Source organism: Linepithema humile, chromosome 2 (genome assembly GCF_040581485.1).
Source record: "Linepithema humile isolate Giens D197 chromosome 2, Lhum_UNIL_v1.0, whole genome shotgun sequence".
NCBI classification, from domain to species: Eukaryota; Metazoa; Arthropoda; class Insecta; order Hymenoptera; family Formicidae; genus Linepithema; species Linepithema humile.
In genome coordinates, this window is record NC_090129.1 from 33,738,617 (window position 1) to 33,761,467 (window position 22,851).

Below are 22,851 nucleotides of genomic sequence, written 5' to 3' on the forward strand. Positions count from 1 at the left end.
CAGTTTCTTGAATTTCCAGTTTTCTAAATATGCGGCTTCTTTACACTATAAAATATGCAATTTCCTTCCTGTATGCGTACGTGCAAACATACAAATTTTCTAAACATTTTCAACTCAGTGCAAGTTTGTCGTATAGAAGTAAAAATTTGCAAATTTTATTTTTTATGAAATATGTATTATACAAATTAGGATCTTTAGTGAACAAAAAGAAGTTAATTTTTGGAATCCAATCCTTAAATTAAGTTTTTATTGAATGGGTATTCTCTCACCGCTTTGTTTGTGCTAAAATAAAATTGACTAATTAAGCTTTAACCAATCATAGATTAAATATAATTAGCTATGCTGTATCGGAAACTGATACAAAATAAAGTGTGCCAAAATGAAAACGTTTCTATATACTGTAATTGGATAAAGGAAATAATGATGACAAAATGGAAAAAAATATTCGATAACTGCTATTTAATTGTCCTTTTTCAAAGGTACATACATTTGTCTTTATATTTTATACATATGCAAACGTCGTTTGCATATGTATACATATGCATTATATTGCTCTGATATTTAAAACTATGCTTAGATACGATTGTTACTCTATGTACAGCTTTCGCGCATTTTTCGAAAGACACATTAAAATATGCGATATAAATTTCGAATTCCTTTCCCGACTCTTAGACTGGAATCAACGAACAAACGATTGTTGTGTATCTACAAAGTGGATTCTTCTATGGCGACAATTACGTCCAGTTCCATAATTATGATTATTCATAAACTAATACAAATCTTATAATACAGATATATTATTGTGGCAGTGTTTTCTAATTGGCACTAAGAATTCAAAATAGACAAGCGAATACTGTTGGTAAAAAGTATTACAGTAAAACCATATTCTACTATGGCGTGTATACTCTATATATGTAAGTTTACGTGTGTAATTCGTAATCTGCTACAAGTACACATATTGCTATTCGTTATTCCCGAAAATATAATTCTACATATTAGCCTGCACAGTGGTTGATAAAAATAATGTGAGCCGAGTATTTTAAAATTATTCTTAAATAGAATTATTTTTCACAAAATACGATGGAAAACTGATATATTTTATTGATAAAACTTAAAACATTGGCAATAATGTGATATTATTAGAAGAATTAATCTATTGAAAGAAATGTAATTAATTATTGAGCCGCGCGAAAGTACGATTTATTAAAAGCACGCGAATTTATTCAATTCGAAGATAAATCCGTCTACGTCAACATATATTACTTAATTTATACACATTATTCAATTTCAGTACCGCGATCAAAAACGTTTACCATTTTGCTCGACTTCAAGCTACTATCGTGGCATTTTTGGCTTACACTTTTCTTATCAGGCACCGTAGACTTCTTCGCGAGAATCTTATCTACATGGAAGACGAACGTAGCTTGGGGTAAGTCAGTATGCCGTGTCTGAAATGAACGATAAGCACGGCCGCGGTGACTTCCGCGTTAAGCTCGTTTAACGGGAGGTGTAATTAATTAGAGGACGAAGTTCACTGTCCTTTAGAGCTGACTCCACCGCGAGTGACGCCGCCGGCGTTCTCTTAATACTAATCACGTGCCCTAACTTTTGCCGGCGTACTCCGAGACGGTCTTATGGCAATTAATTGGCAGACGGGAGACGACACGAGAGATGATCGAGACGAAGCAAACCACACGCTCACGTGGAAAGAGCACAACGCTGTCGAGTTCTAGAAGGTGTTCGAAAAAGAGTTCAACGATGTTGTTGTTTTATCAATCCTCTACGGTCAAACTTATTTTTCTTCCGCGAAAAAATAATAAAGCTACTTGCAGAAAATAGATTTGCCATAAAAATTCATATAGTTTGCTCTAAGAATTTTCTCATTTTTACTTATTTAAGAACGGATCAATATATAAATAAAATTAACTATTTCATTTATTAAATAAATAAATGACATGTAATATAACCGTGTTCTTTTATAACGCATATATCGTTTCAAAATGATGTTTTAGTCCATAGAAGATTAATAAATTTGTGAACTAAAAATAATACAAACAGTTTTTATCTGCATTAGAATTGCGAAGTAACGAAGTTCGAGTTTTGTTGGTTTAATTGTGTTGCGATTCCGGCATAAATTTCTATAAAGTGATTGAATCAAATTTAAATTTTATGAAACTCTATAAGAATAGCAATATCGTAGCCTTTTCTTATAAGCAACCGAATAATGATACCATTAGACATTAATATTACATGGCTTCAATTCCATGAACTGATACGGCACGTGTAATGTAGTGTTATTGTGTTCTACAAGAAGATAACCTCGTTTGGGTGACGCACCTATGACCAAAACCGTCTCTCCTTTCAAGAGGACCACCTCACCTTCGCCCTCTTCTAAAAAATATGGATTATATAATTCTTAAAAAAATATTCATTAAAGTATTAATCATATAATTTAAAGTATCATAAAATTTGAGAAAGTAAAGCCTGATTTCGAAGTCATACGTTTAAAGTTTATTAAAATTCTCTTCAATGTATATTTTCTCACCTGGAAATGGCATTTTCATAATCCTGGTTTGCGGGTAACCAAGTTTTGTGTTTCCGGTCACAGTATAGGATCTGCTGGGAGGGACAGGTGGCGGTCGCTCCTGTACAATGAAAGGAGGACTATATTAGCTTAGAAAATTATTTTTCCAATATTTCGCCGAACTCGCTATCTTAGCCAACGTTATAACATTTTTTATATTTTATAGAATTTAAAAGAAGAAATACAAATTTATATGTTATTCTTCGAAAAGGTTCTCGATTTTTCTTCCTTCTACCTCTTTTTATTTTTCGAATTTCTCTCTTCGTAGGAGAATAGTGTTTAGATGCTCACCAGATCCAGTCCGAAAAGTGTACAAGTTTGCTGGATCATCTTCTGGTCGGCGCATTTCTCAGAAGGATCGGGAGGTGGTGTGCCAGCGATTGGTTGCGGTCTTGGACGAGTGCCAGTTCCGGTTCCTGCGCCAGTGGTGACATTTCTCTGAACGGTTCCGGTATTGGTTCCCGTAGGTGGCTGCTGAGGTTTCTTCTGACCGATGCCGGACGTTACTCCTAGAGTTGTCCTTCTCATAGGCCATCTCTTTCGTACTCGCCATCCTCTCCACATAGTCTGGAAATAAAATTAACATAAAGTTAAATCTAAAATTCTTCGTTTTTTCTTTCTTTCCAATTGTTGAAACGTTGCAGGGGGTTTTGAAATGTTGGATAAATCAACTTAAGTTAAATGATAGAAGAAAGATGGTACAAATCGTTTTACACGCGTTTGTATAAAAAAAATGAACTATATGGAAAAGAAAAATTCAGATGATTGTTAAAGAAGAAGCCCACCTGTATTACTGTAGCGGCTCTCCTTCGTGTTTCCGCTCGCAGGTTTTCGAGCTGTTGCCTGATACCTTCGCTGAGAAAAATGTGCCGCTTACCGAGGGCCCAGCTAGTGCTGGCGCCAAATTTACTCTTCAGCTGCTGCGCGTTCTGCAAAATCAATTTCGTGTCCTCGACAGCTTGCTCCTCGGCGCGACGCAACTGCTTGAAGGGTGCGATCAGTCTATATCTCGCGTTAAAGGCTTTAAATCGCATTCTGTGCGGGTATCCTGCATTAATCATCATGAATGTTATTGCCTATAATTATCGTATCTGATTTTTCGTATTTATTTTTATCGGTCTGAACTCATGTGGATATTAATGAGAATATTTCTAATAGATTTAGATTTTTTTCATTAAAGTCAAATTTCGTTATCTCACCTCCCGCCATGAGGTTCACCGTTTCCAGAACTTGCAGTGAGCGTATTTGACGCATCGTGACTCCTCTGTCGAGGTGCATCGGCGTTTCAGTGCTGTTGCTTCGAATGCATCTGACGAAGTGCGGTCTAGCATGGACCAGAGTCCTCAGAAGATTATCTAATCTCGTATGAAAGTCCTGCGTCAACGTCGATATTGGCTCGTCTCCATTTAAACTGCGAAGAGTATGTGTCATTTTTTTTATTAAATTTGGCGACTGACACACACACACACACACACATCGCACAAGCAATCGATCACTAATAAAAGTATCGATACTGTTTAAATAACAATTAAAGGAAATACTTTTGCAAATCTCCAATTTGCTACTAGCGAAGATTTTCAACAATTAAAATTTGCAGGAAGAAAAAAAGATTTGCAGATACATATTAAGGTTGAATACGCTGATGAATCATTTTTCATAATGTGCTATTGTCGCAACGTCAAGTACTTACAGATCTGTGTGAGAAGTCGGCGATATCCGGAAACTGACGCCCCTCGGCACAGTATCGTTCGCGTACAATGCTTTCAGCTCGCTGCCGAACAAATGCGTGGCGAAGCCAAAACTGCACGTGTGCTTGTAGAAAACTGCTACCAAGTCATCGGGGACGACGTCCTTATTCGTGTCTTCAAAAATAGAATTATCGAATTAGATAATTGTGAGAAATCGAGCTTCCATTCGTTTAAATTTTAATTGTATATTAGCTATTATTTTCATTATTATTATTAATTGCTCAACTTAATTGCTAGTCAAAAATTTATTATAAACTTTATAACGAAATGCAGTAGAAGGACTCTCTATACCCAGAAAATCAGAAGCGTCGTAAGTGACTCTTCCTGCGAAGTGCTGAATACCGAAGGATCTGCAGTCGACGGTCCTTGGCTCGAATAGTCGAGGATTTTGCTTGTGCTGCACCTTTACTTTGGCGACGTAACTTTCTGCGGTTCCATGTATAGAACCTTCTACATCTAGCATACTTAGCAATCCGGTACGCTGCAATTCGAAATGAATACGCCATTAAAACAAGACAATCTAGTGGCTAAATTAAAAGGAAATAATTCGACGTCAACGTCAAGAGAATTAATACACTTAAAATCCGAGAGTTTAGAATCTTATTTTATCAGCGTAACGTTCTACTTTTTATACAAACAACGTATTCTACAAAAATTTAAATAGAGGAAAAAATAATTGTGATTATTTTGAGAAAGTAAGAAAATTAAATAACTTGAAAAAAGGCAGCTATTTTGAGAAGAAAAGGAAAATGTAATAAAATACGATTGGTGGATTGTTGCTTTCGATATAAAAAGCTCACCAAAGAGGAAATGAGATCAATGCATGGCACGTTGTCGACGTAGTCAACTTCGACGTCGCACCGGATACCTTCGTCGCGACAACTCTCGATGGAGCTTTTGAAAATGTGAGTGTTGTAGAAGTGCTGCATCGTCTCCGCGCAGAGATTGATGCAGAGGTGCTCCAATTGGCTCGGCTTTGGGTCCTCAAATCCGAACATATCTAGGATACCGATGAAACCATCCGTTGCGTGCCGTACAGCGTTATTCAGGGCAGTCATGCTTCTGGATCCTGTCCCTCCTGAAAAATCTTCCCTTTTTATTTCCTTCGTCATGTTAAAAATACAAAGTTTACGCGTGATGACGTAAAAGTGATACAAGAAGAAAAAAATCGAGTTTTTTTCTATCTAATATTGGTTTTTCGATATGATAATAATAATCGCTCCAATTTTACTTAATAATAGCAGAAACGCAATTATGCGGCTATTTAAAATAAAACCATATGCAAAATTATAAATAAAATTTCTTCTTTATATTATAGTTATGTTATAGTTATTTAATAACGCGATAAACAATTGTTATACTCGAACAGATTATTATAGTCAAAATTATTAATAGAATAATATCAAAGTTGTGTAACAGCTATTGCAATAAGGACCTGCCGAACTACCAACGGTGGAGGCGTGCTGGCTAGTAACTTCCGCTTGATTGTGAACGGACTCGTTGGAGTCCGATGAGAGGGTGCCGAGAGTTGAGCCGAGTCTCTTCAAGCTGTTAGCTCGTCTTACTATCGTAGCTACGGTACGGCAATAAAGCGCTTTCGCCAACGAATCCCTGGTCATGTTAGACTGCGCAGAAACAAATATTCCTCAGCATGTTTTCATTATTATTATGTAATAATGTGCGATCACAGCGGCGAGCATTTCATTTTCATTATGACTCAATTCAAAGCGAAAGAAACTTTACAAAAGACGCGAGAGCTTGTCTCAGGAGTCGAAATCTGTGATGTTTTAGGGATTCCAGGATCAAAGAGTTTCTTGATCCGTGAATCCCAACCCACAGCAAGACGGGGGAGTTGCTCATCACTGCTTCATCTCATCAACAAAGTCTGATAGCGGTACCATGTTGGCGTCGCAGACGGATTTAACGAGCTGGCCGCGCGCGTTGTGAGTTCTCGAGGTGAGTCCTCGTAACAAGGCTGGCGGGGGAACTCCCAGGAGTGCAGCTACGGAGGATAACTCGTTTTCACCAATCACGCCCACTTCCACGCCGGGGCCATCTGTGAAGCCGACATTGCCGAGGATGAGCACCGCTGCTAACACCCTTACGACGTCCAAAAACGGAATGCCCAGAACGCCTGAGGGAGAATGAAGGATTTTTGAATTAACTTTGAAGTATAGTGAAAATTAATCTCATAACTTTTTACTTGAACATTCAGTTGTAAAGGAAATGAAGAAATTTGGTTTATCCATTTTTAGAATTTCCTTTTCTATTTCAAATTTTATACCCAAACAAGCTTTCCAGGCTTGAAAACGAATAGCATCCTCAGCTTCGTCTTGTCGCGTATCGCCGTGTTGGAGATACCTCAAATTTTTAACGTTATATCCCTCCAAATTTAACTTAACTGCAAAAGATACGTATAATGAAGAATAGCGAGATATAATAAATAATTTATTTCTTAAGGGATAAATTCTCCTTAATTTTTTTAGAAGTGTACTAATTATCATAATTGAATCACCTCGTTCATCGTGTGACAATCCAGCTAACATCTGATAAAATATATGGTAGTTCTTTTCGTCTGACAATGGTCTGATCACTCGCGTCTGGTCCAGGAAGTAACAATGAATTTTTGTTCTGTACAAAGCGCCATCCGTCACTTGAACTTCGATAAAGTGACCCTGAAAGTGCAGTTAAGTTTCTTTAAAATGTTGAACGAATATTACCGGGCGCTGTTTCTATTATATAAAAAATTTATTCCACATTTTAAGCTCGTATTTGCATGTGGAATCGCAATCTTTTCGGTTGTACTATCGGTGTTCGACGATATCTTGTAGATAATATATTTGCTTTTCACCATATCTGCTTTTTTCCCTCCCTTCTTCGCTATTTTCCTCTATCTCATGCATTTTGAAGCAGGATACTTACTATCCTTGAGCTCTCCGAGTTTGTGGCAGTTTTCGCTGAGCCCAAGGATCTGAGGACCGTGAAGGCTGCTGCTAGGTGTTTGAAAGCGTCCGTTTCCGGTCCGCCGCCGGCGACGTCGAAGAGTTGTCTAAGTAATAGCATTGAAGCGTACGTTTTTCCGGAACCACTTGTTCCTGTGGAAAAAGTCCTGAAAATCTTTATTCTGAAAGGAATGCAGAGAAAGAGGAAGAGCAAAAGGAGAGAGTGGCAAAAGGAGAGAGAGAGAGAGAGAGAGAGAGAGAGAGAGAGAGAGAGAGAGAGAGAGAGAGAGAGAGTCCGTTGGCGTTCTTACCGGAAAGGATAATCGCCTGCGGATACCCGGTTTCCGATTGCTGTCTCACGGCTTCCTGGACAACCTTGTTCAGCTGAGGTGCTAATGGTACCGATCTGGTGCTCGTTAACGTTAACGGATTTCCAACATCCGTATAAGGGTTTACGCAAACCAATATAGGACCCACGTTTGTCTAAAATAATATTTTTAATTACTTCTCTCGAACAAATCTGTTGTTTTTTTTTTTTCTACAGACTTTTCGCTTCAATCACAATATCGCGAGCAAACGTTGGGAAAATCTGTAAACTTCTTTCGAGCTTTGTAACACTCCGAATTTGTGATTCAATTCATATTTAAAGTTCCTCTCCGTTGGCATTAGAATGCTATTAAAGAAAATAAGATGCGGAGTAAAAGTGGCCCCGAGCGCGGGGAAGAATAAGGGGTCCGGAGAAAGGGGGTAGAACCAGTCTCGTGTGAGGGCCCCTGTGGGACTCACAGGTGAAGGAAAGAAAGCGGTCGGAATCTGCGTTTGTAAGCTAAACAGATCATGCACCTGCGTGCGTGCGGTTAATGAATGGGAACGTTATTATTATCAAAGAAAATTATCGCCATTTTAATCATCAGCTCCTGCGGTACCGTAAATTGCATAAATTTAAAACCATTTTTCTATCAGAAACGTTTGTCAGTCCTTTCAATACTCTGCAGTTTATTTAATTTTATAACTAAAAGTTTATCGGTGATTTTTTTGAAAAAATTCTATTAAAAAATATCGAAGCTCAAGCTGCATAATAAATTTGTAAGTGTATGATCGAGTTGCTTCTTGCGGTCGGAAGATATCCAATCAACCGCAATCGGTGAAGAAAAAGGTCCTCGCTTGCCTGAGAAACCTAGATTACGAAGGAATCAGGAGTTTCTCAATATACCGCCTAAACGAGGGAGAGTCTTGAAGAAACCGAACGATACAAAAAGTCGATAGCCGCCTGTGTCATGATGAACGACGCACGAGATGATCCTGATAAACGCGAGCGCTCGTTTCCGGTGAAAGAATAGTAGAACAGTTTATATTTGCGGAATAATTCCAATTCGGTTACGTATATAAACGTAATAGCGTAATGCAAAATACGTGAAAATTAAAGCCGACCTGGCCGATCGGATCGCTGGAATGCAAGCGCGCGTGCCACCTGTGCGTGGGTTTCCTACGGCGGGGTGGCATGCATGAACCAGCCAGAGAGACAGGGTGAATTCTTAATGGCGGCATATCGGCCGCGCTGCACGGTGTGTTTGCGTTATTGCGGGCACCAACACGAATGCCACCGTCCCGTACACTTATGAATACGTGTGTGACTCGAGACCGCCTCTTTGCATTCCGCTTCAGCACGGTCACGTTAGTCGTGCGTGAATGCTCGCGTGTATGTATACACAGGACTTATGAATGTTGGATTCCTGGAATCTTTAGTCCTCTTAGATTCTAAGATTGAGGAATAGAAAATCATGACTTTTTCAACGGAGAGTGGTATGGTATCTTTTTACATCTGTACTTTTACAACACGAGTATGTTCGGAATTAAACGTCAAATTCGTCGTGATTTTGAGAAGTCTCGAACTTTTAACGACCGCGACTGCCAATGTCAAATTCGTATTTCGGTATATTTAAAACACATCATAATTAAATAAGAGCATTAGTCTTACGTGATACTGCTTGGCACAGAAACGAGCTTGAAGACACTTGAGCACGGCATCCTCTGTGAGAGGTTCGGGTAGATGAATAAGGTCGTCGAAGGCCGTGGAGGTCGCAGGGCTGGGCGAAGGCGCGGTGCTTTTTGGGAGGCATCGTTGCTGGTTTTGGTTGCTCCTCGCGTTTTTCACGTCGGCGATGATGCTGGAGATTGGCGGCGACCGAAGGCATCCTAGTGCCGTTACGCAGGATACTATCCCGTCATCAGGCACTCCGTTGTGCCGTTTCGAAGGATCAAGATCTGAATATATACCAAAAATTTGCAAAATATTAATTATTTTACATAAATAGATACATTTTTTTTTATACATGTAAATCCACAAAAGTTTTATGTCCGCGAAAAAATAAATATTACCTCCGATCATGTTGAAGATAATCCGTTAATGAATAAAGACCTCCTCTGATCAAAATTGTGAAACAATCGATTTTGTTAGGTAATTGAAATATGTTGATTGCATAATTAAATACGTCGCATAATGGAATCCTAATTACGATACATAAGACTCTAATATACGCGCGCGTGACCGGCGCGGGACAGATATTCGTGCACTAACCAGAAATTAAATTATTTGTTGCGGTCGAGTTATGGCCGAGCGTGTTCGCGCTGGCATGATTGACGTGCGGATGAACAATTGCGGAAGCTGTCAATGTGTGACCCGCAGAATGACCGATCCCGTGAGATACCGCGCCACTGGGCGGCAGGGTTGTCCTCGGCGGTACCGCTGGCGCGGGCGAGGAGGGTGCGCAACCCTTTTCCGGGCTCTTTGACAGGGGTCCAGAAGTGCCGCCCGCCGGACCTGATGTGCTCGCCGGTTGACTTACGTGCAGCCGGTTCCTCAGGGTCACCAGTTCCGTGCTGAGACTCCGCAGGCGTTGCTGTAGGTGCACCGCTTCGTTCGACGAGGAAGCATCTTCGAGAATCAAAGGGAAGTTTTTCTTTGAGACACGACGCAATTGCACGCAATAACAATATATATTTTTTCCGGCATTGAAATAATTTTGTAAAACATAAATTTTGACAGGGAAGAGTATCATGATAAATCACTCCGCGCTGGACATTTTCGTAATTCTTCTCACTTCTGAAAATGAAGAAAGTGCGAGATTTTTTAATTATTTATTATATAAGTTCTGTATAATGGAATTCGGTGGAACTTGACTTGCCACATCTGATTAATTATAATAATCATATTTAAATTCAGTGAAAAGATTAATCGGGTAGCATCAATTGCTATAATGAAGAAAGGAATTTTCTGCAAGTAGTGCTGTCAAGGTATATGTGCGGAGAGTTCACAAGTTACATCTTTCACTTGCGATATATTATATTCTTTCTCGTCTCGCTTCAACGTGTTCTCGACTTCGTCTCTCATTATCCTCTTTATTCGTTGCGCGTGTGCGCGTCTCTCGAGTGGTTGCGAGCAGCTCTCTTCGGGTACCGTTAATCTAAGATACAATAGTGGATAAGTCGAAATGGAGGAGGACTACGCTCTCGATGGACTTGAAGATTTCTCTCCGCGAGGGAAGCTGGACGCTGTTGCAGTCGATTGTAGTCACGTACCACGCGACCAACCATTGCGTTGCGGTCGCTGAGTATGACCTCCCGCCGAGACATTGTCAATGGCTATCTTCAGTGATAATAACTTTTTTCGAAAAATGAGAAAACTTTGAAGAGAGCTAAAACCAGGCGACTTAAAGTTAAATTGATAATATTTTCAAATAAATAAAACCGAGTTGAAAAGTTTTCAAAAGGTATTTTGAATATATAATATCTGAGAGCGCGCGCAGTCGATTGTAGTATCACACGACGGATTAAAGTATTATAACCGTCGACTGCTCTCCCGCTGAGACACATTGTCGATAGATATTTCAAAGATATTAACTGGGAAAAAATTGTAAATCGCGCGTAAATCAGATAATTAAAAATAGAATGGACAACATTTTTGTAATAATTGAAACAAAGTTGACGGAAAACATGTTGATTTGGAATGAACGACTTATTGCGCTGAATGAATCTTAATAATTTTGCGTGTAATTTGAATTAAAGATTTTTCTTTCTTGCCTACTTTTAAGAATAGATATCGTGTGCAGAGAGAAAATACATTAACACGATTTTAATTTACTTCAGACAGTAACGAAATTATAGAGTCTTGAACGTGTAAAAGTATTTTAATCCACGAACTAACAATGCAATCTATGGATCTTATCAACATACGAGTCTGTACCGATGTGCATATATATATTAACTATGTACACAAATTAGAATAGAATATATTATAAAGTATAAACGATCTAATAGCAATGGTAATAGTGATGGTATTTTCATGTATTATCTATTTGAATTGTTAATTTATCATCAGTCTATTATCATCTAAAATGAGTTGATTTGACAGTACTATTTATTTCTACTTGCAGATGACAAGAATTTATATATATTCAAATATGCTTTCCAACTTTAAAAAAAAAAAAAAAAAAAAAAAAAAAACTGAATGAGTTTAAACTAACGGATAAACAGGCCGCTTATCAGTGAGCCAGTCAAGCAGTCGGTACCGATTATCGGCGATCTGAAATCGCGGTTTCCACCTCATCAGCAATCTTCATCAATTGATTCTGAATGCGATCGAAAGTGTTTCTTCGGAGTGTCGTACTCCTTCCGGGCGCGTTTTCCTCTTTTTGGCGGGATAAACGCTAAACTCCCTTAGACAGGCGTGATACGCGATACCCGGTGCTCGATTCGCGGGGAACTGGTCTTGTTGCTCGACACAACTAACTTCCGGATACGAGATTAGTTACATAACCGGTTCTGGTACCGCGAAGTAAGTTGTTTAACGCGTGTGGCGCCTTATTTACGCTCGATTCTCGCGAGAGAGCCGACTCGATGTGAGACCGTTTCGGCATTCGGCGTCTTTCTGGGTTATGATAATGTTCACCGATGTCGAACCAGATGGAACAGCAAACATATTGATTTCAAGGGAAGATTTGATGACAGAGATACGGGCTTGCAATCGATTAGATATAGAATCGAAAAATATGTATAAGTTAGTTCAATATCAATTATATACAATGCAATGTTGACAGCAAAAGCGCACACAGCAAGAGTAATGGAAAAAGAACTGCGAAATAATAGTAACAAATAAATAAATAATACGGATTGACAAACGTAAATGACACAAATATTTTTCAAATATCTTACTTTCTCGATTTCCTAGGCATGTAATGCGGCGGGCAGAGAATTAAACCGCGCAGGTACCTTCAGGAGCTGAACGCTCCTTCGAAGAAAACAGGTTCTTTTTCGTCTTGTTCTTCTCACGGCACCGGCACGCCTACACTACGTTCGTCATAACTCTTTCGACTAGTGTTTCTTCGATTTATACCGCTATTGACCTTCCCTCGGATATTAATGCCTCGTTCGTTTTAATTACAAATTCACGATTCTTCTTGAATCTAGAAACGACCGAAATATACGAGATCCCGCGTTCTTTGAATCTATGAATATTGATCGGACCGCAGAAATCGCCCGCGGATTGGAGTTACAAAAACCGAATTATTATTATGATCATCAAAAGGCTGTGCAATCTTTGCATATAAATTATACGCGTTATATAAATAATGTAAATTCTGGTCGCGATTACTCGCATAAATTATTACTTCCATAATTCATATAAATTATTATGCCATTATTATAAATTATTCGCATATTTAATGTGCTATTAATTTTTGTTATCAGTTTCCGAAACGCTCAGATTGTATTGTATATGAAACTATAAAATTGGAGAAATAAATTTTTATTGCGTTATTTCGGGAAATTATTGTCAGCTCTTTTATTAATAACGAAAGTGCTTGACTGACAGAGATTTAATTGTTATTTTTAGCTATAGACTTTTTACGCTTCAATTTTTTTATTCGAAAAATTTATCCGATATAATCCAAAAGTAGCCAGCATGAAAGAAACGGAAAGGAAAAGCATAGGGAAAGAGGAGCATGGAAAATCTTGAAATAATGGGGATAAGATTAAAAAAAATACCAAGTAGAGATTACCTTAAGTGCACCGTTATGCTTTGGCACAGGTAACCAGATAACGAAAGAGGCGAATTAATCGCGGCAGGTACTCTGCATTCCTCCCTTGTGCGCGCAGATTACCAAATCGCGGCGAAATTAATGGCGACGCCCGCACGTATGTCGAAACTTAATTCGTAATTAGGCGCGGGGGGGCTTATCTTAACGCGTGATCCATTTACAAATTTCCTCGGTAGATATTTTTCCGGAAAATTTGCCATAGCTCATCGCTATTTCTATAATAAAACTTTGGGCATTAAGAGTGAAAATACATAATTTCATATGGCTTATTTTTATCCAACATACATTAAAAATTATTTTATGTCAAATAATTTTGAAAAATTAATAAAACATTTTCTCTCTCTCTCTCTCTAAATTTTCTGTAATATTTTTAAAATTCTTGTACGTATCAAATAATAGTGTCTCATAAAATAATGCAGTCAAGTTAATTAAAGAAAGAATTGATTCAAGTACAGCAGCTAGTTTGATTTGAATACCATCCGCTTCTATCCAATTATATTTTCATATTCAATATTCTATAAATGAGCAGGAGTGAATAAACAACGAGATCTCTCGACCCAAAGCGCATCGAAATAAATTGCATTCGCGTGCACTGGTTTATGGAACATTTATTGGAAAGCAAGCAAAAGTTGTCGGAAAACGTAAAAGACTTACATATCTCGTACATGATGTCTCTGCGGGATGGACAGAAGCGACAGAGGATATGTGGGATGAATAAGCGGATGTCGGCTATATCGGATCTTAATAAAATCGTAATTTCCCACGGTGCCAATTCGCTGGGAAACTTTGCGAATATAATGCCACTAACGAAATGGCAATAACGATCTCGCGTGTTATCCAAAACAGGAGAAGTCCTATCCGGGACGAGCCCGCGGCTAATTTCTATACCAATGGATCGAGTTTTGAATAATCAATCGATCAATCAATGTTTTCATTATTCTAAAAGTTAATTTAAATATTTTTCTAACACCGAATGTAAAGAGTGTAATGAAATGCGTGTCTATTATTTCGAGATATTCCAACACTTCTTAACATACTTCGTAATATTTGCGCTAATACATTTTATGATAAAAATGGGAAATATTAGAGTATTAAAAGTTGTGGGTTAGTCCTTTATGGCACATTCGTATCACTTTTGGTTCCGCATCCGTCGTAAATGCATGCACGTGCGCATCGCGGTATAATCTGTACGAGTATGCGTATCATCCACTTTCGTGCGACTCACACACACATGTGCAACCGCAGCACGTGGGACCGAGCAGTTGCAGTTGAATGCACCAGTTTAGGCCGTTGCCCTGCATAAATCTCATTTAAGACTTTTTCCTCGTTACTATGAATTATAATTAGAAAAATGCTCATTTTTTTTTCTTTTTAATTCTCAGGATAACGTTATATCTAAATATTAAGAAATGTATTTGTCAATTTCTTGCATTTCTCTTACGCGACGCGATTAATAATAGTAAACAAGTCAAAGGCATTTTAATTATATCTCGCTTCCTTCGTCTAATTACTCGGGAAGTCCGTAATTGCGAAGGACGTGCTATAATGAAACAATAGCTGTAAGGATGTCCTAGACGGCAGAATAATGATGCTTCTGAGTGTAGAAAGCCAGTGAAAAAGTTATCTTAATCTTGCGGCGTTTTCCATTCTTCAAAATCTTTTCTGACGTGTCTAGCGCATTGTTAGAGTCGAAAAGCCCTGGCATCTACGCATTCGTAGGTAAATAATATTCATTGTTCGCATGAGACAGTTTGTAAAAAAGACGTTGAGAATGGTTGTAAAGAAAAAGATTTGGAAAAGGTTTCCATAAGATTTAAAGAAAAAAGTTTTTTCAAGATTATACGAGGCGTCCGAAGAAAGAAACAGCTACGAATCAATAAACACAGTTTAAATACCATAAATAAAATTATAGGCTTTTAGTAAAAATTACATTTATATATTACAGAATTAAAATTAAACGTTACATTAGTTCGGACATGAAATTAAAATTTTGTTATCGTGAAATTTATTTCAAGTTACTTAAAAAAATTAGATTTTTATACACATCTTTTCTATTTTCAAATTTAATCCGTCAAAATCTTTACTTCAGATGCATGCACGTGCGTAGATTTTCCATCGCAAGCAATTAAATTCGAGAATATACGCACAATAATAATAAAGTTGCATAAACAGATGTTTATGGTCGTTTAATGTACACGGTGTAAATTTCAGATTCTATTAGTCGCGTAAATTTTTTACGACATATTTTAATCTCTCGGTTACAGAATGTCAGAAGGTATTCAAAGAGAAAAATTAACGAAGAAATAAGGAAATAGTATATTATTTTAACCGTAAAGCGTAAGCAAACTTTTATAATGACCGCAACTTTTCATTTTCAGAACGGCAAACGACCATATCAGGTGCTCCAGAGGGTTCCTATTGTCATTAAAATCTAACGGTTTAGACGCATTCCATAAAGCCTTTCTACGACTCTGCAGAGAACTCTGCGGCCTTGTACCTTGCAGCTTCTTCTCGGTCTCCCAGAACTTCTGCAGCTCCGTGAAATATTTGTCCAATATGAAGACTTTGGAAAGACCGAGGGTAGCCATTTCAGATGGTCGTGGATTGATCGTGTTTCAAATTTTCTTCACCGGGTCGCGCCCTTAAGTACGATCAGTCGAGCGTTTCTGCGGGCCCGACGAGAACGTTCACAGGACATCTTGAGATTCCCGCGTCTTCGTGTCTTCGGCACACTCGTCACCGCACTCGCACATTTTCCACCAAGTAAGTTTTCTTCCAAAATTGGAAACACGAGAAGTTTATATCACATTGCACCGCGAAATACCGATTGTACAATATCAGCTTTCCCACGTTAAAGTGAATGAGATAGGATAAATTGATTTGGTTGTCAAGAAATTTTTGACAAAGTGCGTGGCAAAATAAACTTTCAATATGCTGGAACGGGCGATGACGCGACGAACGGAATCTATCGATCGATGCACTGACACTGGCGCGATTTTTCAGCAGCATAAATCTAACTTAAACAGCTATGTACTTTCGAACACGCGGAGAGTGCCGAGCCGAGTCGCGTTCAACTGGGCGTCATTGTTGCCTGGGAGCCACCTTCTGTGGGCCTTATTTCTCCTAAAGCACCTTCGTCGTAACTCCAGCGGGCAAGAGTTGTGGTGCTTACCTGATCCTTAGGTAGTTAGATGGAAGCAACCAAGCACAGACACGCCGGGGTTCAGGGTATCTGTCGAATGGCACCGGAGGAAGGGGAGAGAAGAAGGAGAGAGAGGGAGAGAAAGAGAGAGAAAGGTGGGGACTGATCCGACTGGACCGCTCCGTGTGAGGCTGTGGAAAAATGGCCGCGGCCCTAGACTCACCTTAAGCAGCTCTCTCGACCTCGACGATTCACTGCGGTTTATCGTGCGCTTTGCTCTATTCAGTGGATTTCGAAATAGAAATTGGATCCGCACAGCGGATTTTGAGACAGAATTCGAAGATTCGACATCAGTTAATCGAATGGCACAACAATCTACAAAGAGAGAAACCAAAAGTTCCGAAAATTTAAAGAGAAAGAGTTGAAAATAGCTGTACGTATACGATAATAATTACGTTTCTAATGCATATTAAAAGTTTGGATAAAGCAGATTGAGAGAGAAATAATTTTTTATTGTCATAATCAATTAATATTTAGGAGATTTTTTAAGTGCAATTGAGGCCGCGTATAATCAGCTGTTTTCGAGTAAAGCGCTCGTATTCCGTCAACCTGCGCTCTTCCAATAGAAATTCCGAAACATCTGTTTGAAGTAAAGGTATCTTTTTTACATTTACCACTTCAAGTCACTTGTTGCTGGCGAGCATTCATCCACTGACAAGCAGCTATTGAGCTGCTCAATGAGCGCGACACGCGATACATGTCACCTGACCTATCTACTCAATGAATAGCTGTTCGCAAGGCAGCCAGAACGGCCAAAGAGAGAGAAACACGAGCCTGCGGAAGGTTCGCGTTTGCCACGCAGTCGAAAAAGAGAGGACAAACGGAGCGATCGATCTTCGTGGCATTCTCGGAGCGCCCTTGCTCCCTTTTTCGTCGCGGCAACGGAAAGAAAAAGAGTGAAGGAAGGTTCGTGGCACACTCAAGAAAATCCCGAGCGGACGTTCCGCGAGGTGCGTTCCGCCTTATAATTTTGATCTACAGCGGCGCGCGCGAAAGGAATCCAGCATGGCTGTGCTGCAGTAGGCTTACCCCGTATGTCGTAAACAATGCAACTTCGTCGTGAGAGAGTGCTTTCTCTCTCCGACCTTCATCTCTTTTATCTTCCCTCGCGTTTCGTCTTGTCCCGAGCCTAGCTTCTCCCACCTTATTTTGCACGATGAGCCTGATTCTCCCCACTTAATACAACGTAAGCGATGGAAAGGCCTCGTGAGTAGCAACACGAAGGGAGGAAGACCCTGGCAGGGGCCGACGACCACTACAAGAGCGAATCCCTACCACCGTGTACGCTCGCAATCGACGATTATGCGAGAAGTTAACTTGGTTCGTTGCGAAAGCGATGAAAGATTTGGCGGACTGCTGATTTAAACAACAAATCTTTCGGAATAATAATCCATTTTTTATTAGATCCTTACTAATTAATATTAATTAATTAAAAATAACATCAAATAATTATTGTACACGCTATTTTTTCTATTAAAATTTTTTTCAAATAATCAATTGTTAAAATAAATTTTAAGTTATTATAATTTCTCCGAGCTTTTTATGAATTAAAAAAATGAATTAGAAATTGAATATTATCTTCTATTGTGCAAACTAAAAAAATTTTAGAATCTACAAATTTTGTTCGTAATAGTTCTACGATTGTTAAGATATTAGAAAAAAATTAGGATTCAAAATATATGTAAATTTCAAAATTTGATTAATTGACGGAATGTTAAGTACTTCTAATAATTCGATTTAAGGCCCAGCTTTTCGACCGGAGGAGAAAGGCGACCAGAAGAGGATCTTTGCAGTGAAATTCAAATCTCTGTAGAAAACCGGTTCCGACGTGAACGAGACGGACTTAAGTGAAAAACAAGGCCTGCGGGCCTCATACAGGTTTGATGCTTGCTAACTTTACGTCGATAAAGAAGACGACGATACAGTGCTACAGTGGGACTACAGGCCCAAAGAACTGCTGGCACAATCTGGTGAGTCAATCCGAAGAACGTGATTCTGCTTCGGTTGATACTTTATCGATCTATCTTCAAAATATCTACCGATCTTCGAAAATCGGTTTGTTGCTCGAACGATGTATTACCAATCAGAAAAGTTTTTTGAGAGCCTATTCGAGTGTTATCGATACGTGTAAAGCGGGGCCTTATTTTTAAAAATCATTTCTGTGTGCGATAAAAATTCAATAGATAACTAAAGAATTTGTGTAAAGAATTTGTATATCGATTATAAAAGATTCTACAATGTAAAAATTTCTAACTCTATATTTTAAGTTCTTATCTTTAATTGCAATAATATTTTGAGTTGTTAAAATAAAATGCAATGATATTATGATGATTAATATAATTTAAAATTAAATTAATTTTTTCTTTTTTTTTGTTTGAAAAAAATATAAATTATAGAAAATCAATAATAGAATAATTTAAAAAATTTTGATAATCTAAAAATTTGGATCTGTATTAACTCGAACCAAGTTGAAATGGTTGAAACCAAGGGACTACAATGTCGTGAATTCGTGAGACCTTGACGAAGCTCATGAACCCATCCGTCAGCGGTTGACACCGGACCAAATACGTTTTTGTCCTTCTTTCTCCGTCTCCCTTTGTTTCTGATTTGTTGTTCAGTCTCCTCTGCAAAGAGTGAGAAGAAAAATTCTGGAGAAAATTTTACACACTATTGTAGGAACCTTAATAATTTTTAATCCAAGAATTTAAAAATTTAGCAAATTAAAAAATGTTAAATCAAGTATGCGAAAGATTTTAAATGATTAAGAATGAGAACAATTTATATAGAAATCAATGGCTTTAACTACTTTACTTTAATTACTTTAAATTCTAATTCCTAAAAATGTGAATTTAAAATCCTTAAGAAAGAACAAAATTAGATCTTGTATTTCTAAAAATACAGATTGCAAAAATTCTCGAAGTCAAACGCTTATAAGACCGCAGATTCCGATCTTTAAATTTCGAAAGACAAGCTGCCAATGAATTTTCAGATGACAAATTCTTTCGTGTTTAAAATTGTATCCATTTTTATTCTACAATTTTTTCTTCTTTATTCTTTTGCCTTTCTCTTTTTTCACGCTTATATATCTCTTGTTTCCATCTTTTGCAGGAGATTTTGGTTTCAAACGCCTTTTGCCTTCTTCCCTTCCTCTTTCTTTCGAGGTCTCCTATTTCCTCTCTGTCCTTTTTTGATCTTTTCTTGATACAGACATTATGCTGATCCCGCTCCACTTCTTCCATTCTCCTTTCATCCTTCGTTGATCTTTCTCTCTCGTTCTGATCCCGAAGCTGTGCTTTGCTCGGCGTTTAATTGGATGAATAAGAACGACATCAACCCATGAAACGCACTTCTTCATATAACAATGGGGAGCGACCCGATTTTTTGGGAGGTCGTCTTCTCGTGTTGCACCGCGTGCATTCACAATGTGGCTGCAGCGCAATGTAACACATGCAGAAGTCGCGCTGATAAGTAAGATTCAATTCACATTGGATAAAAGTAGTCCATTCTTGTTTGAACTTTAAATAAAATTTGTTTTATAATTATTTATTCTTTCCTGAAATATTACAATAATTTGCTTTTAAATACAGTGACAGCTCTTATTGATTCTATTCATTCGCTATTTCATCAATGATTACACTGTTTTTCTTTCTCAATTCAAATTTCGTATTTTTAATAACCTTGTATGGATTTACAGTTTACTGTAAACATAGTAAGTTAAAAATGTAAGCTACAGGATGTTTTCAATTCAGTTGTAATTTTTCAAGCGTAGTTAAAAGCGAAAACTGGTGTGACATAATAACCTTGGGCTTTCCTTTCCATGACTTAGATCGGAAATCTGAACGATCCATCATTCGACGTCGTCCGCGTGCCAGACACGGCGCGATATAATTTGTTCGCCCCATTACATATTGAAAAGCTGTGAAACCCGATCGGTGGGTTTAGCGGATCTTAAGGGATTACGTTGGTGATGAAGAGACGTGCCTCGATCATCGATTGCGATACGAAAGATCGCCTGCCACAAGCGGCCCATATAAAATTTTTCATTTTCTAGTTTTTTGTGCGTGTGTGTGTGTGTGACATAGAACTAAATTTCTATTGCACAAAAATCTCGGAGTTTATAATGTCATTGTTGGAAGTTAATCAACTACTCCGCAAAAAATAAGGAACACTTTTCAGATGCTCAAAATCGAATAATTTTCAAACTACTGAAACTTGGCGAAAAATCGCAGATAAAAAATTAAACAAAGTATTTTAAAGCTTGAAGCTTTGTACTTTCGTGTGCTTTAGACCATTTTTTGACAATTTTTTTATCTTTACACTTTTAAGACTTTACACTCAAAAGACAACTTGAGAACACATTGTTCTTTTCAAATTACGTATGTTTAACACTTTGCAGCTTAATAAAAAAATTTTTCTCGTAAAATTAATGACAAGTGTCAGAAACTACAACATTTTACCTATAAAAAACGTTTTTTTAAATTTTCCTACGAATTTTTTTGGCCGAGTTATATAACTTTGAAACTAAACTCGTATTTTTTACGCTAATGCTAGGATTGGCTTTAAAGTCGCGTAACTCGGACAACAAAAATTATAGCAAAATTAAAAAAATGCATTTTGTAGATAAAATGTTATAGTTTATGACACTTGTTATAAAATTTGCGAGAAAAATTTTTTTCTTGATAACAAAACAATATGTTCTTTCTTCAAACTTAGAAACGTAGAGATGAAAAATTTTTAGAAAATAGCCCGCACCATATGAAAGTACAAGTTTCAAGCTTTAAAATGCTTTTTTAATTTTTTGTCTACGATGATTTTTCGCTGAGTTATAGCAGTTTGAAGATTGGTCAATTTTAAGCGTCCGAACGTCTTGACGCCGCAGAACAGTGCGGTCGACAGGCTGAGCGCGCGCCATTAATGCGGCATTGTGCGTATTAATGGCGCGCAGCCAGTCGCTTCATCGGCCGCACTGTTCTGCGGTGTCAAGACGCTTCGGACGCTTAAAATTGATCAATCTTCAAACTGCTGTAACTCGGTGAAAAATCATCGTAGATAAAAAATTAAAAAAGCATTTTAAAGCTTGAAACTTGCACTTTCACGTGCTTTAGGCCGCTTTCCAAAATTTTTTTATCTTCACACTTCTAAGTTCGATAAAAGAACAACATTGTTTTGTTATTAATAAAAAAATTTTTCTCACAAAATTCATAATGTATGTCAAAAGCTACAACATTTTACTTGCAGAAAACGTGTCTTTTAAAATTTTGCTACAATTTTTGTTGCCCGAGTTACGTGACTTTAAAACCAATCGTAGCATTAGCGTAAAAAATACAGGTTTAGCTTCATGTCGTGTAATTCTGTCAAAAGAAATCGTAATAAAATTTAAAAAAACGCGTTTTGTAAGTAAAATGTTGCAGTTTTTGACATTTGATATAAATTTTGCAAAAAAAAATTTTTTTGTTGAGTTGTAGAATTGTTGAACGTATACTTAATTTTAAAAAACGATATGTTCTTTTTTTAGACTTAGAAGTATAAAGATAAAAATGTCAAAAAATGATCTAAAAAGCATGTGATAGTATTAGCTTCAAGTTTTTTATTGCTTTTTAAATTTTTTCTCTTTTTAATTTTTTATTGAGTTTTAGTGGTTTAAAAATTGCTTGTTTTGTGCATCTAAAAAAAGTTCACTATTTTTTGTGCAGTAGTGTATTCGATTTTAAATTTTAAATAAAGCTTTAATGTTATAAAAGTTTAATATTTGGAAACTGGCATCTTGAAAATTATCAATTCTAAGAGTTGAAAGAATTATTAAAAAGAATCTGATGCAAATACAAGTTTTCAAATTTTAGAATTAGGTGCACTTTCAAGGAATAAATATGTATTTAATTATATATATATATAAATTAATCTGCTTTATATTTTTAAATGCTTAAATGCTAGATAAAGACAAGTGATAAAATAGGAGACAAATCAGGAGGCGAAGAGATCGCCTATACCATTCTGTGGAGCATGATTCCCGATTACAGCAGCGATTGCGGTTTATATCGGGAAACATGGCGACGAGACGCGTTATTAATATTACGACGAACGTACTTCAGAATACATCGAGGCTTATCTGCGGCCTCGTGCGCCTCTTCCGAGGACACGCAGCCGCATCCTTTAAGTTCCAACACGAATACACGGCTTATCTCGTCCGGAGGAGAAGCTACGGCGGCCATAGCAGAAAATGAGATTCGTATAACCGCAGATCGAAGCAGCTCTATGGATAGGATAAATGGTGGCAGGATCA

General features: G+C 37.7%; 1 protein-coding gene across 7 annotated transcripts in view; it reads right to left on the reverse strand.

Annotated features, from left to right (window-relative positions):
- Window positions 1–444: 444 nt before the first annotated feature.
- dachs (unconventional myosin-IXb-like dachs) overlaps window positions 445–22,851 on the reverse strand; it is a 45,597-nt gene continuing 23,190 nt past the window's right edge. For 5 of the 7 annotated variants that reach the window (XM_067349404.1, XM_067349403.1, XM_067349402.1 and 2 more), the window contains 16 exons: window positions 9,853–10,209; window positions 9,253–9,539; window positions 7,586–7,757; window positions 7,255–7,427; window positions 6,848–7,007; window positions 6,617–6,733; window positions 6,231–6,466; window positions 5,768–5,957; window positions 5,133–5,410; window positions 4,624–4,813; window positions 4,275–4,446; window positions 3,784–3,995; window positions 3,370–3,632; window positions 2,876–3,151; window positions 2,546–2,645; window positions 445–2,391 (listed from right to left, as the gene is read on the reverse strand). In XM_067349404.1, coding sequence (XP_067205505.1) covers window positions 2,234–2,391; window positions 2,546–2,645; window positions 2,876–3,151; window positions 3,370–3,632; window positions 3,784–3,995; window positions 4,275–4,446; window positions 4,624–4,813; window positions 5,133–5,410; window positions 5,768–5,957; window positions 6,231–6,466; window positions 6,617–6,733; window positions 6,848–7,007; window positions 7,255–7,427; window positions 7,586–7,757; window positions 9,253–9,539; window positions 9,853–10,209 — 3,341 coding nt within the window. In that variant the 3' untranslated portion in view covers window positions 445–2,233. Of the gene's footprint in view, window positions 2,392–2,545; window positions 2,646–2,875; window positions 3,152–3,369; window positions 3,633–3,783; window positions 3,996–4,274; window positions 4,447–4,623; window positions 4,814–5,132; window positions 5,411–5,767; window positions 5,958–6,230; window positions 6,467–6,616; window positions 6,734–6,847; window positions 7,008–7,254; window positions 7,428–7,585; window positions 7,758–9,252; window positions 9,540–9,852; window positions 10,210–15,866; window positions 16,900–22,851 lie in introns of those variants that run through there. The other 2 variants (XM_067349406.1, XM_067349405.1) reach the window with 2 other exon arrangements.